The 13400-nt window shown below is 42.6% G+C and overlaps 1 protein-coding gene across 1 annotated transcript in view; it reads left to right on the top strand.

Annotated features, from left to right (window-relative positions):
- The window catches only part of ANKFN1 (ankyrin repeat and fibronectin type III domain containing 1), a 99259-nt gene that overhangs the window by 46864 nt on the left and 38995 nt on the right, over positions 1–13400 (top strand). Inside the window, exons 6-8 of the mRNA XM_077834091.1 lie at positions 2880–2977; positions 7610–7700; positions 11830–11937. Of these exons, the coding sequence (XP_077690217.1) occupies positions 2880–2977; positions 7610–7700; positions 11830–11937 (297 nt within the window). The remainder of the gene's footprint in view (positions 1–2879; positions 2978–7609; positions 7701–11829; positions 11938–13400) is intronic.

The following is a 13400-nucleotide window of genomic DNA, read 5'->3' as shown; positions in this document are numbered from 1 at the left end:
GCTAAGCAGAAAATATTGTGAAATATTATTTTCTTTTTTTCCAAATAAGGCAGACTCAGCTTTACCAGTGATCTGTATGAGAATCATATGCTCTAAATAGACTTTTATCTAGTGCTTGATCTTAAAAACTAAAGCTGATAACAATTAAACCTCTGAAAATAGTAACCTCTCTGGGGAATTTTGGGGGTCTAAAATGCAAAAATCTTTGCAGCAACTTCTTCTCTCAGTTACATTGGTGTAAATGCAAAAAACTAATGGAGTTTTTCCACACTTACATCAGCATACCTGAGAGAAGAAGCTGGTCTCTAACCTTTAATGACATTGTGGGGTTTGTTGAAATAGATGTCCAGGATGACAGCTTGTCCACAAGTTTGAGTCTGATGCGTTTTTGAAGTGGACAACTATTAAATCCCAGATGTGTGAGTCTTCAATAGTAACTGGCCTTTGACTATACCCCTGGTACCTGCCATTGCTAGAGTATAATTTTTTTTAAAAAAGAGAGGCTATTTTCCTGTCAGCAGTCACACTTCCCCACTTGCTTGTGCTCCTTTTAAAAACTATTTAACTTGTCTGCATCGCTCTATTTTATATTATTTTTATGTTCTCATTCATTTTTGCAAGGAATGGAGGGGGGAGATTGATGGCAGTGGGACTGATCCTGTAAATCTTTCACTCATGAGTACTTCTTATAAGTTAATGGGAAGACTTAAGTGAGTAAAGATACCCCAGCATCTGCTTAAGCCCACAGGATAAGCCCCTTCAGTTGCAAAGTATATGTCAATACAGCATCATTTGATTCACTTTCATAGTGGGCTACTGCTTAGTAATTCCTCATGGTTCTGTGTGACTTCTGTGATTATGTAACACAATCTGAAATGGAGTAGAGATCTGGTCCTATGTCCTCTGAAGTCAATAGAAAGACTCCTATTGACTTCAGTGAGCTTTGGATCAGGCCCAGAGAAGATAATTCTGTTGCGGGTTGGGCAAAATATCATTGAAGCTGGTGGTTGCAACTCCAACCCATCATTTAAGATAGCTGATGCTCCTTTATAAAAGTCCACTCCTAAAACAAATATGTTTGCGAGTCGACCCAGGAATGAGTACTACATGTACAGAGGGTTTCACTGGATATTGTTCTGGGTGGGCTGGTGGAAGAGAGAGAGAAGAAAACTACACACACAGCACAGCCAAGCACAGTGTGGTGCTGGCTAAAAGAGTTTGGGGGCTATATGCCAAGAAACTATCTCCTCTTTGATTCCTCCTGTGTTCAAGGAAACAGGACTTTGTACATTCTTTGTAAATAAACAAGATTGCATCAGAGGTATCTGGCCCCATCCCATTTCTCCTCCTAACTGGAACAACCTGCAAGAACCCAAAGTTTTATTAGCCACTCAGGCCAACTTTTAGGCCAAAAAAGGGGTAATGGCTCCTGCAGTAATAGCTACGTGATGTGTTATAATATGTAGGCCATATTTACTCTATCCTGGGATGCAATGACTGAAAAATACTTGGAGCTGAACATGAGCTCCCAGTGGGATGCTATAGCCAAAAGGGAGAATGTGATCCTTGGATGCATAAATAGGAGAGTAGAGTATTTGGTACCATTCTCACTGCTGCTGGAATACGATCCATTTCTGGGATTGGCAGTTCAAGAAGGATGTTGATAAATTGGAGAGGATCCAGAGAAGAGCCATAAGAATGATTGAAGGGTTGGAAAACGTGGTTTATTGTGATAGACCAGTGGTTCTCAAGCTGAGGTGATCCGCTGACCCCTCGGGTCCATGGACTATGTCTAAGAGGTCCGCAAAAGATTTAGACTGAAAACTGACTGGCCAGAATTCATATATTTACAGACAATAGATTTCCAAAGGGGTCTGCAGCTCCATTCAAAATTTCCAAAGGGGTCCGCACGTCCATTTGAAATTTTTTAGGGGTCCGCAAATAAAAAAAGATTGACAACCACTGAGAGAGACTCAAGGAGCTCAACCTGTTTATCTTACCAAAGAAACTGTTAAGGGATGACCTGATCATAGTTTATACATACCTATCTGGGGAACAAATATTTCATAATGGACTCTTCAATCCAGCAGGCAAAGGTATAACACGATCAGCTAGTTGGAAACTGAAGCTAGAAAAATTGAAACTGTAAATAACATGTACATTTTTAACAGTGAGGGTAATTGACGATTGGAACAATTTACCGAGGATCAGGGTGGATTCTCCATCACTGCCTATTTTTTTAAATCAAGGTGTTTTTTCTAAAAGATCTACACTAGGAATTATTTTGGACAAGTTCTGTAGCCTGTGCTAACCAGGAGGTCAGACTAGATGATCACAATGATCCCTTCTGGCTTCGGAATCTATGATCAGAACTTGGCACTCGTGTGAAACTTCACTGATTCCCTGGGGCTCTGCATAGGCACAAGGGTCCACCCACGCAAATCCATTTGCAAGATCAGGGGCTTTCTATTGATTTTGATTTATAGGCTTGCTTCATTGTGTTTGCAGACCAAAGTCCTCCACACAAGATGTTTTTCCTGCTGCTGCTTTTTCTTTAAAAGGAAGTTGCTTAAATGAGAGCAAATGCGAACTGAATATAACTTGCATGCCAAAACATTTTAAATGTACTTTTATGAAAAGCTTTTGAGCTATTTTTTGTTATTGAGAGACACACAAACCACAGTCAATTGCTGTTCACAGTGTTGTGAAACATCATCATTTTGTCTCGCTATAGTCCCATGGGAGAGCTAATAGGGAAATGGGAGGTGGCGGGGGGAAGAAAAAGAAGGCTAGTTAATTTCCGAGTTGCTAAACTGCCTCAATTTCTTTACCTGACACTGAAATCTGATTACATTTCACCCTTGTTATTTATTTTCTAGTGGAATGGAGCTGTTCTGAAGACTTTTCTCCTTTGGCTGGGGAAATAATCATGGACAATCTTCAGTCTTTGAGATGCACCATCACAGGCCTCAGAATGGTAAATGCCAAATCATTAATTTAGATCTTAAACTCCCCAAATGGTACACGGGCTGTGACATTTGCATCCAGGCCTCTTGGCAAGAACAGCAGAGTGCCATTCCTCTGACAACAACTGCCAGTTATTAAGCATAATATGTCTGGTATCCATAATCTGAAAGTCACAAAGGAATAGAGAGACAGCAGGAACTGTTTTGTAAATTGTCATGTTATGGGGAGATCAGAAAAGATTGGAATGAAAGCCGCTGCTCTCTGGATCACAGGATAATCTTAGTGCAGATCAAAGGCTCCTGAGAGATCCAATCCTGACTCCATATCTGATGGTTAAAATAACAATTCTATCTCCTCTACCTCATTCAGGAACAAAGTCACTGATTGCAGTCTTTTCAGAAGATGTGTATTTTCATACAGATAAGAACTGGGTCAATGACGGAGAAAATCTCTCATGAATATTCACTTGGATTTTTAAGCAGGCTAACTTGAACCATATGTTTGTAACGCTTTTCTGCAGGCTTTTTGTGAACATTTGTGCAAGCAAATTTTGGTTTTGCAAATACTTGCCGAGAACAAACCTTGTTCAAAATTCACACAAATATTTGCGCTGGAACCATTCACTTGGGGCTTGATCCAGCACACACTGAAGTCAATGAGAGTCTTCACTCGGGATTGAATCAGGCCCTTAAGACAAAATAACAGCAGAGAGAAAAACAAGTTTATGCCAAAAACCCCTCGCCAGTACCCTGAAGCACAGGTGTTCGAGATCTGACTGTCTGCTTGGGTTAAAATTCTCAAATGTGTATGCCTGGAAGCATGTCTACACTGCAGGTGGAGGGATGATTGCAGCCCATGTAGGCATACGCAAGCTAACTCTAAGCTAGCAGTGAGGCTGCAGCACCACAGGCTTCAACCCAAGCTGTACAAGCCCACCCTGGTCACTTACTTAGGCAGCTAGCTGCTGGAGCGTCACTCCTATAGCCACTCATGCTAGCTAGGTCAAAGCTAGCTCAGGGGTGCCCACCCCTGCAGCAGTCACAGGTCCGATTGTAGGGTAGATAGGCAAAGAGTAAAGTGATGGGCACAATATAAAAACCTCCCAGCCAGAATAGAACAGGCATTTTTTCAGTCTGAAGAGCTTTGATTTGAAACTTTTCCAGGCTGCCGGGCCATAGCCTGTATTTCCTGCATTTGGGCTATGTTCTCAGCAAAGTACCTCAAAGTACCTTTATGTTCCCCAACGTACCTCAAAGTACCTATGTTCTCAAAGTACCTTTACTAGACATAAAAGCACCTCAACTTGCATAGTCACTTTCAGGGGCACATGTTAACAGCAGAGCCGATTGTATGCTGTCTACACTCACACTCTCTGCCAAGGATGCCGTATCTTTAAATGAAGGGCAGGATTTTCGAAAAGCACTCCTCACTGGGCTAACGCTAGTCTCATTCAAATCAATGGTAAAGCTCGATGGGAGCCGTGTTAGGTGTCTAGACGCTTCTGTCTGCATTGGCGCGCAGGCTGTGATGCAGGACTGTGGAGCTGTCCATTAATGTCAAGAGTCTCCCTAAGTGATAATTGATAGTTTGTAATGTCTCTTTGGGACCCACTGTGGTCCATTAACTCAGGGATCCACCCGTACTGGGATTTTGTGGAGATCTTTGAACTATGTCTTCCAATCTCTCATGATATTCTGGTCAAAGCACCTTGGGTAGTATGTTTGGAGGAAGGTGACTCTGGGTGTGGGAACATTGTCTAGTGGTTAGAACACAGGTCTGGGCAAGCAATTGCTGATTCTGTTCCCAGCTATGTGACTGAATTTTTATGTGACTTGGGCCCAGGATCCACAAAGGAATTTAAGCTCCTAACTTCCATTGATTTTGTGGATATGGGCCTTAACCTCTGTTTCACCATGGGGGAAACAGACGTAATATCTGCTACTTCATGGGGTGTTTTGAGGATTGAAAAGTGCTTGGAAATCATCTTGATGTCCTAAATTTAAAGGTGTCTCATAAGTGTAATGTATCACTTATTTGCACTACACAGTCTCAGTCAAGAGACAATCCGTTCCAACTGAGATTGTAGTTGTCAAAATGCAGTAAATTGCAATCTGCCACACACTCAATCACTATACATTCCTTCTCCTGCCTTTCTTACCTGATGCTTTGTAGCTGAGCTATTTAAGTACTCAGCTGTACTACCTAGCTACAATGGAATGAAGTAAGGCGTGAACACCAGCCCTAGTTCTGAGTATCCTAGCTCTGGTGGTGTGACGAGGTGTAAAGGCACTTGAGCGTGTAGGGAGTTACCAGGTTCCTGCCTATCGCATGGCTGATCCAGGCAGAGTTATAAAAGGAAAGAGGAAGCTGATGCAAAGGAGACTGCCACAAAGGATGTGTCCTCTCTCCCAGTTGTGTGAGGCTGGAAATGCCTGAGGCATTTATAATTCAGTAGCTTGAGTTTATTTGCTCTAGTTTTGAATTTTGGAAACAAAACAAGTCTGAGGAAATTGCTGTGAGTTGCAGGGGAAGGCTGGCCCAGTGACTAGGGCACTCATGTAGGAGTGGGGAGGCCTGGCTTCAGATCCCTACACTGCCACAGACTCCCTGCATGATCTTGGGCTAGTCACTTACCCTCTCTGCCCCCACTAGGACTTCCCTACCTCACAGATTTGTTGTGAGAAGCTTGCAAGGCACTTGGATACTACAGTAAATTGACCATGTAAGTACCTGAGATAGAACAAAGAAGCCTGTAGTTTCCTTCTGTGGCTGGTGAATCTGCCCACAAGCTTACAAGCGAGTTAAGGTCCTGATCCTGCCAACACATAGTGCTGGAAGTAGCTTACTACTGTGGTGTTAGTGGGACTAAACACTATTCGCAGGACTGGGTCCTAAGGACCAGAATCTGCCACCCTGATGCACCAGTAGTCCCACTGAAGTCAGTGAGCCTGATTCTCATTTATACTGAGGCCTGTTACCATTGCCAGAGCGGCATACGGACATCTTCATGCAAATGAGAATCAGTCCCCTAGGGATTCCTTGTGAAATAAGGCACTCTCCAATGTGACAGGTTTCAGAGTAACAGCCGTGTTAGTCTGTATTCGCAAAAAGAAAAGGAGGACTTGTGGCACCTTAGAGACTAACCAATTTATTTGAGCATAAGCTTTCGTGAGCTACAGCTCACTTCATCGGATGCATACTCCAATGTGAGTAAGGATATAAGGACCTCATCCTTAGTTATATTCGTAGGGCTTGTCTACACATCACCAGAGTCTGGACTACAGGGGTGTGAATTGTAGAGCAATCTAACGAGTCATGCTCTAACTGTTCCAGGTTGACTCCGCCAGTGTAAACTATCTAGTATACATTCATGTAATCCTGTTTGAAAGGGGACTACAGTAGAACCTCAAAGTTATGAACACCTCGGGAACGGAGGTTGTCTGTAACTCTGAAATGTTTGTAACTTTGAACAAAACGTTATGGTTGTTCTTTTAAAAGTTTACAACTGAATGTTGACTTGATAAAGTTTTGAAACTTTACTATGCAGAAGAAAAATGCTGCTTTCCCTTTATTTTTTTTTAGTTATTTACATTTAACACAATACTGTGTTTGCTTTTTGTTTATTCGTTTTGTCTCTACTGCTGCCTGATTGCATACTTCTGGTTCCAAATGAGGTGTGTGGTTGAACAGTCAGTTCGTAACTCTGGTGTTCGTAATTCTGAGGTTCTACTTTACATCAGTGTGAGCTGGGTATCTTTCGGTTTTGTGCCAGCAAGGTCTACATGGAGCAGTTACAGCTCAACACGTTAGAGCACTGTACAGTTCATATCCCCATAGTCCAGATTTGTGCCATGTAGACAAGCAATGGTCAAAACAGATTGGATTAGTAAGGAATCAATCATCTTTGTACCTCTGGTTTGAACTGAACCAGAGCCTATTTTCAACTTCAGAAAAGTTGGTTTAACGTTTAGTTTGTTTGCGTTTCACCTTTGCCAGCCTCAGTGCTTCCTGGGTTCCTCCAGGACCAGAGGAGAAGGACCAAAATATCACAGAGGGAGGCTGTTTCTGCAGTTTTTCCAACCTAACTAGAATGGGAAGTGCTGTAAATCTAGCAAAAACATCTGTTCTCATAGCAACTCCAGCCCAGTTTTTTAGACCAAAGAGGATGGACAGTTAGATAAGCTTTGGGTAAACTTTTTAGTATTTAAACAAAGCAGATTTCTATTGATCCCAGTCATAGGGATTACTCTACTGCTGGGAGACAAACAAACAAACAAAAAACCCCTAAAACTGAAATCATTACTTCATTATATATTTTCATAGGCCCTGATTCTATGACCTTTAGAGTGAGTAGTACGTACATACTAATCTCTCTGATTTCACTACTTTGCCACTGACTCACTGTATAGCCCCGGGCAAGTCATTTAACTTCTCTGCACCAATTATTGAGTTCAGTGGCCCTATTAGGTATGAGTTAGGATTGTAGAACTGGCTATAAGTAATTTTAAAAGTCGCTATGATAAGGGGTTCATTAGTTGATGTTTGTATGGGGCATTGAAGAAGCAAAGTGCAAAGTATTACTGTTAATATTTTTAAGTGAAATGTTTAATAACATTTTGTTTCCATTTCAACGCATTTGCAGGGCCAAAGTTATTACGCTCGTGTCTCAGCATACAACATGAAAGGATGGGGACCTTCACAGACTACCACTCCTGCCTGTGCTTCTCCTTCTAGTAGGTTAAGATCACCATGATTGATTTATTAGAGCTACTTTATCAGAGTCTTTTTGTTTTTAAAGTGAATTTGACCCATTGTCACCCAGGAATGAAATAAATAAAATATAACTTCAAACAAAAAAAACCTGGAAAGAATTATCCTGTACTGTTTCCACTTCCACACTTTTTCCAGTCCTTTGTCAGCAGGTTGTCTCTTTAGGACCTGATCCTGCATACATATATGCACAAGAGTTAGGATTTTGATCCTTATGTCCTTTAATAGGCTTCTGTCATATTGAACTTTCTATAATGTAAGGAAAAGAGAAGATCATAGTCTGAATCTGAACTACCATCAGGAAAACATTGATAGCGCAGACAATTCTGCCCTGTGCATTGCACTGAAACAAACATTGTGGGTCCAATCCTTTAAGACTTTGAGAGGTGTTAATTCTCAATGAAGTCAATGGACTGCTCATATAAGTAGAGATACTTATGTGCATGCATGTTCACAGTAGTAGTTAAGTAATAGTTAAAGTGTTCCACATGACTGAAACCCATCTTCTTTTTAAAAATCATGGTGGGTTTGCTGAAACTCCACTGGGACCGTAATTTTTCTTTTGCAATTTTTTAATTTATCCTAATGGCATCCTATTGTTAGTCACTTTTCCTGGATTAGTATTCACTGCTGAATTGGCTAGGCACATTACAGCTTCCCTTGTATTGATTAGTGTGGTGAAGGTTTTCATTTTATTGCATTCGCACTTTCTTTTATTAGGCTAATGTAACCAGTTAATAAGCTTGAATGGTAATGTGAGAACATAAAGGAAGCTGGACTGACACTAACTAGCTGAGAGTTGTGGGAAGTGGAATTTGGGTAAATGAGGCTGTTACAGTACTACTGGCTTATTCTGGACCGAATTCTGCTCTCACTTACACCAATATAAATCCAGAGTTACTCTAACAAATTGACCCCCGGTGGATTGATCGCCGCACAGTGGGTCCACCAATAAGTGCAGACAAACCCTCAGTGTCAGTCAACAGCATAACCCTGCAGAGCAGGGAACCCCTGACAAAACAAGTGGCATTTTATACTGGAGCCCTGTATTGGACTGAGGTATTATTCTGGGAATATTGTATTGTCCCATCCTTCTGACAGTGCCTCTTTCTTTGTATTCTTGTTCAACCTTTTAAAAATACTTTGCAAGAAGGGCCTGATCCAAAGCCCATTGAAGTCAAATGAAGTCTTGTCACAGACTTCAGTGGGCTTTTCCATCAGGCACTATGAACCCAAACAAGAGCTGGTCAGAAAATGGGGTTTATTTTCCTGGAGAAAGTTAAGACTTTGCATCTAAAAGAACCTGCTTTTTTTTTTTTAACTGAAAACTTCTCCCCACAAGTACCCTCCCCCCCCCCCCCCCCCACACACACCCAAAAAATTGGTTTTCAAGTGAAAATTTTTGGGATTGGCTTTTTCGGTATTCCAACAAACAAACATTTTCAAGGAGAGCAGGCACATTCCAGCAAACTTTTCCTTTTATCAAAAACCCAATTTTCTGTCGAAAGCAGTTTTGATGGAAAGTTTTTGACCAGCCCTAACCAAAACCCTGTGGCCCTTCCTGCAGCCTGCCTATGCCACTCTGGCAGCATTATGGTGCTTCAGTGGCCTGGGAGAGAATGTCCCCAGTTTAGGAGCAGCCTAGGGTCGATATAAGCAAATGAACAGTGGCCTTCCTTGTGGGCCCTGTTGCTCTGGAGGATCATGGGTGGGAAAGGAAGTGCTCATAGAGCTCGGTGCTGCAGGGACACAAAGTTGCAGAGCAGCCATAGGCAGCCCCAGTTAAGTAAGAATTAAGGCCACTTTGTCCCCACAGCTTCTGAGAATCCAGGTGGAGTAAAGCCACCTTTCTCCTACCTCCTCCCAGGCAATGCCTTCTATGACAATGGTGCCACGGCTGCAGGTGGGGCACTCGTGGCAGGCTGCAGTGTTATTTTTAGAAGAGGCAGGCATGGCAACAGTAGAAAGAGACCAGTCATCGCCCATGATACATATGGAAATTTACGCATGGCCCCCGTGTGTCAAAGAACAGTGTTTCAACAAGACCATTGGCATACGTTTTCTTCCGGGAACACGGTACTATTAAGCAGGCCCAGATCCTGTTGTATAGCTGGCCATTATGGTGTATTTTCATTGTTATGTGTCCTCAATGACACACGCTCAAGCTTGAGTGAGACTCTGTTAGCCTAAGTTTCAACTCTTTTTATGAGGTAACGTTAACGTCAGAATTTCAGCTTGCTAAATAGCAACATGCTATTTATTCATTGGTCCACTTACAGTCAGCAGGACTTATTCTAGTGAGAAGGTCTTTATCCAGGGGACTGCCTTTACCACTGGGTTTGAAAGCTAGCAAAGCAAGTACTCAGCAAGAGCAGTGTGCCCCTGGAATGACACTGGTGTAACCGAGCAGAATTTGGCCCTAAGCTACGAACTAAAGTTAGATTCTTGAACACTCTATAAAATGGTCTATAATGACCGCCAGAAAAATATGCTAGTGCAGAGTTTCTCAACCTTTCTGATCCCAGAGACCAGCTTGCTGCCTGTGCCAGGGAGATCTCAGAGACTGGCACCGGCCCGTGGACCGGTCGCTGAGAATCAATGTGTTAGGGGAATTAAAGATCCAGGGTTCAAGCTTGACTCCCATTCCACCCCCAAGGCACCGAGGGATTGCAAAGTCAATTAATCTTCTTGGCTGGAGATTCTCCTGGCATGGGGGACTCATTGAGTGCTGGCTTCTAACCCCTCTCCCTCCCCCCACGCCCCACCCCCCGCCCCAGCTCCAGTGAATGTATTCGAGGAAAACTTCGGCAATAAAAGAGGTATGGCCAGAATGCTGCTCTGCTCTGGCCATCCCCAGCTGGCAGATGTCCCTCTGAAGGCCAAACCAAGCTGAGCTGTTCTAAATGACACCAGCCTCCAGCCGGCCCCAGGATCCGCGAGCAGCAAATGGTTCCTATGTGTCTCCCCACATACCTGCACCCAGTGGATACCGAATATAGCTAAGAATTGATCTCCCAGTGTTGACCTACAAAAGTTATTGCTTTTGACGTCCACCAGAATGTCTGACATAAAGGATACTTCTCTACAGCTGTTACTTCCACAGACTATAGCAGTAGCCACTGTCCACTACATCCACCCGTACGTGGGGCTTGTTATCATTGTAGCAAGTCAAGGCTAAAACACATTTAGGTCTCTGGCATGTTGAGTCTCTGGGAAGGAATATGTCACTCTCAACTTAAATTAGTACTGTATGTTCAGCAAGTGAGCAGTTAGCTGGTGGCACATGTCTTCTGTGCCCGCTGAGAAGAGAAGAAGGAATCTGTTGATGCACTGACATGCCAAGGGCACGCTTTTATTTGTGAAACCGGGCTGTGTGGGGTTTTTTTTATTTTATTTCATTTTATTTTTGTAAATAAAAGAAGTGTGAATATAACATTTTAAATTGTCTGAAATCATGGCTCGCCTGGATTTCATGAACTCAGTTGATTTTCTCACGCCCATGACAAAGAATTTGTGATGGAAGGTTTTAGTAAGGCTGAGATTTTAGCTAGCAAACCAGGAACAGGTTTTCAAAAGTGCTGAGCCCAGCAAGCAAGGATGTTCCAATGGTTTGGGCACCATCAGGAGACCTGGGTTCGATTCTCTGCTCCACAACAGATTTCCCATGTGACCTTGGGCACGTCACTTAGTCTCTCTCTGTGTCTCAGCACCCCATCTGTAAAATGGGATAAAGGATAATTATATTAATGATTGTGAGACATTCAGAGGCTATGGTAAACCCCATTTTCTGACCAGCTATGGCAGTAGGGGGCATATAGGCACCTCAGCTAGATGTTTCTGGCAGTAATTGTCACAACAGAAGCTGCTGGGAGCTGATTTCTGTTGAATCTCTTGCCCTATATTGCTATTATTATATTATCTATTTTGCAGGGGGAGAGGAAGCTTATAGTGTAGGCAGTGCCATTCCATCCCATGTGCATATATGCAAATCCCCCCCCCCCAACAGCCAGGAAACATGAGGAGCAAGAAAACATTTTAGAGCCCTCTTCTCCTCCTTTACATTTCCATCTGTTTATTTCTTTTGTTCAACAGACTGGAAAGACTGCGATGGCAGAGAACCTAGGCACTGGGGACATACCGAAGCCCTGGAACGTCTCCTTCAGCAGGTTCGAGCGGCTCATCAGCATTACAGTTGCCGAGGTAAGGATAAAAAAATCTGTGGTAGGGCACCAGTCAAAGCCTCTGTGGCGCCTGTAATTTTAGCAGTTTCCTAACTGGGTCATACCTTCTCATTCATCAGGAAAAGAAAGATATTAATATTGGCCCATCTGGAATCACTTGAGCGTACTATCTTGCTCTTAACCCTTGCAATAAGTCAGATGCAAACATGTGAAAGCAAGCGTGCATCCCCGCTCTCATTTAATTGTTCTTCCCTGAAAATTGTTTTCATGCAGGGATCCATGAAAAAGCTTCAAGGATCTCTCTTTCTATTCTCCGCCCCCCACCCCAATAATTTTTTTTTAACTATTTTGGATCAACAGAGAGGACTTGGCCACCTCCAGATGGGAGACACTATGTACTCTAGCAGAGGTGGTGCCAATGGAATGAAAAATTGTTGTACTAACCAGTGTGAGGGCAAGACTGCTACGTTTTTTTTTAACGTAACAACCCAAAACGGGGAGAGGGTTCGAATCTCAGCCAGTTCTGCGCTCTTCATTCATGGGAACCAGCCTGTGCCTTTGATAGCTCAAGAGTCAAAGCAGCAGCCTGGGATACTTTTTAAAGCTGTTTAAAAGTCTCTCTTCTATATCGACTGTTGAAATGTTCCTATTTATTTTTTAAATCCGATTTCTAACTGGAATAAAGCTTGGAATTTGGTTTTAACTGAAGAAATCAAACTGCTGTGAAGTTGTCATTTTCCCCTGCTGTTTTACTTATCATATTCCAAGCTGCATCAAACGATTCACATTCACAGAAGTGCTTAAGACTGAACATGAAAGATGCAGCCTTAGTTCTCTGAGTGCAAATATGCCATAATCATGATGATCAAGGGTCTGCCACAGTCCTATTGTAACTATGGCAACTTAATTCAGCAAGGCTATTTGGAAATTGAAAAGAAATATTGCAAGAAAATAGAATGTTTCTCCAATGAAGAGTCACAAAAACACCATCGTTTGTAGAGGATTTTGGAAGTGAGCTGCAGACTGCATATTCTGACTCTTAAATAGCTGGCTTCATATAGGACTATGAGAGGAGCTGTTTTGCATGAGACTGTCTCCCCTCTCTGAGCAATAGCAGATGTCCAGGGTCTTTCAGGTCAACTTCTCAGTGGAGGAGAAATAAATGATACAGAGTCTGGGTATATTCCAAGTGTAGCTTATTTTATTTGCACACACACCAGTCCTGGAGCAGAAGTGGTCACAAACTGCATGCAGGGCAAGCCATTCTTTCAGGAATCTCAGCCCTAAGCCAATGCCAAGTTCCTAGGGAACACCTCTGCCTCAAGAATTGACTCCAATTGGAGATCAAGGCAGAAAGCAAATTCGGCTGCTGCTTTCGCAACTCCCATTTCTGTTCCTTGCCTAGAAAAACTAATAATAATACAGTGAGTTTTCCCAAGGCTGAGCATTTTCTTGCATGCTAAGAAAAAGAATTTGGAAGAC

Source organism: Eretmochelys imbricata, chromosome 14 (assembly GCF_965152235.1).
Source record: "Eretmochelys imbricata isolate rEreImb1 chromosome 14, rEreImb1.hap1, whole genome shotgun sequence".
NCBI lineage: Eukaryota > Metazoa > Chordata > Testudines > Cheloniidae > Eretmochelys > Eretmochelys imbricata.
The sequence above is the reverse complement of the archived record's forward strand: the minus strand, read 5'-3'. Positions and strand labels throughout refer to the sequence as shown.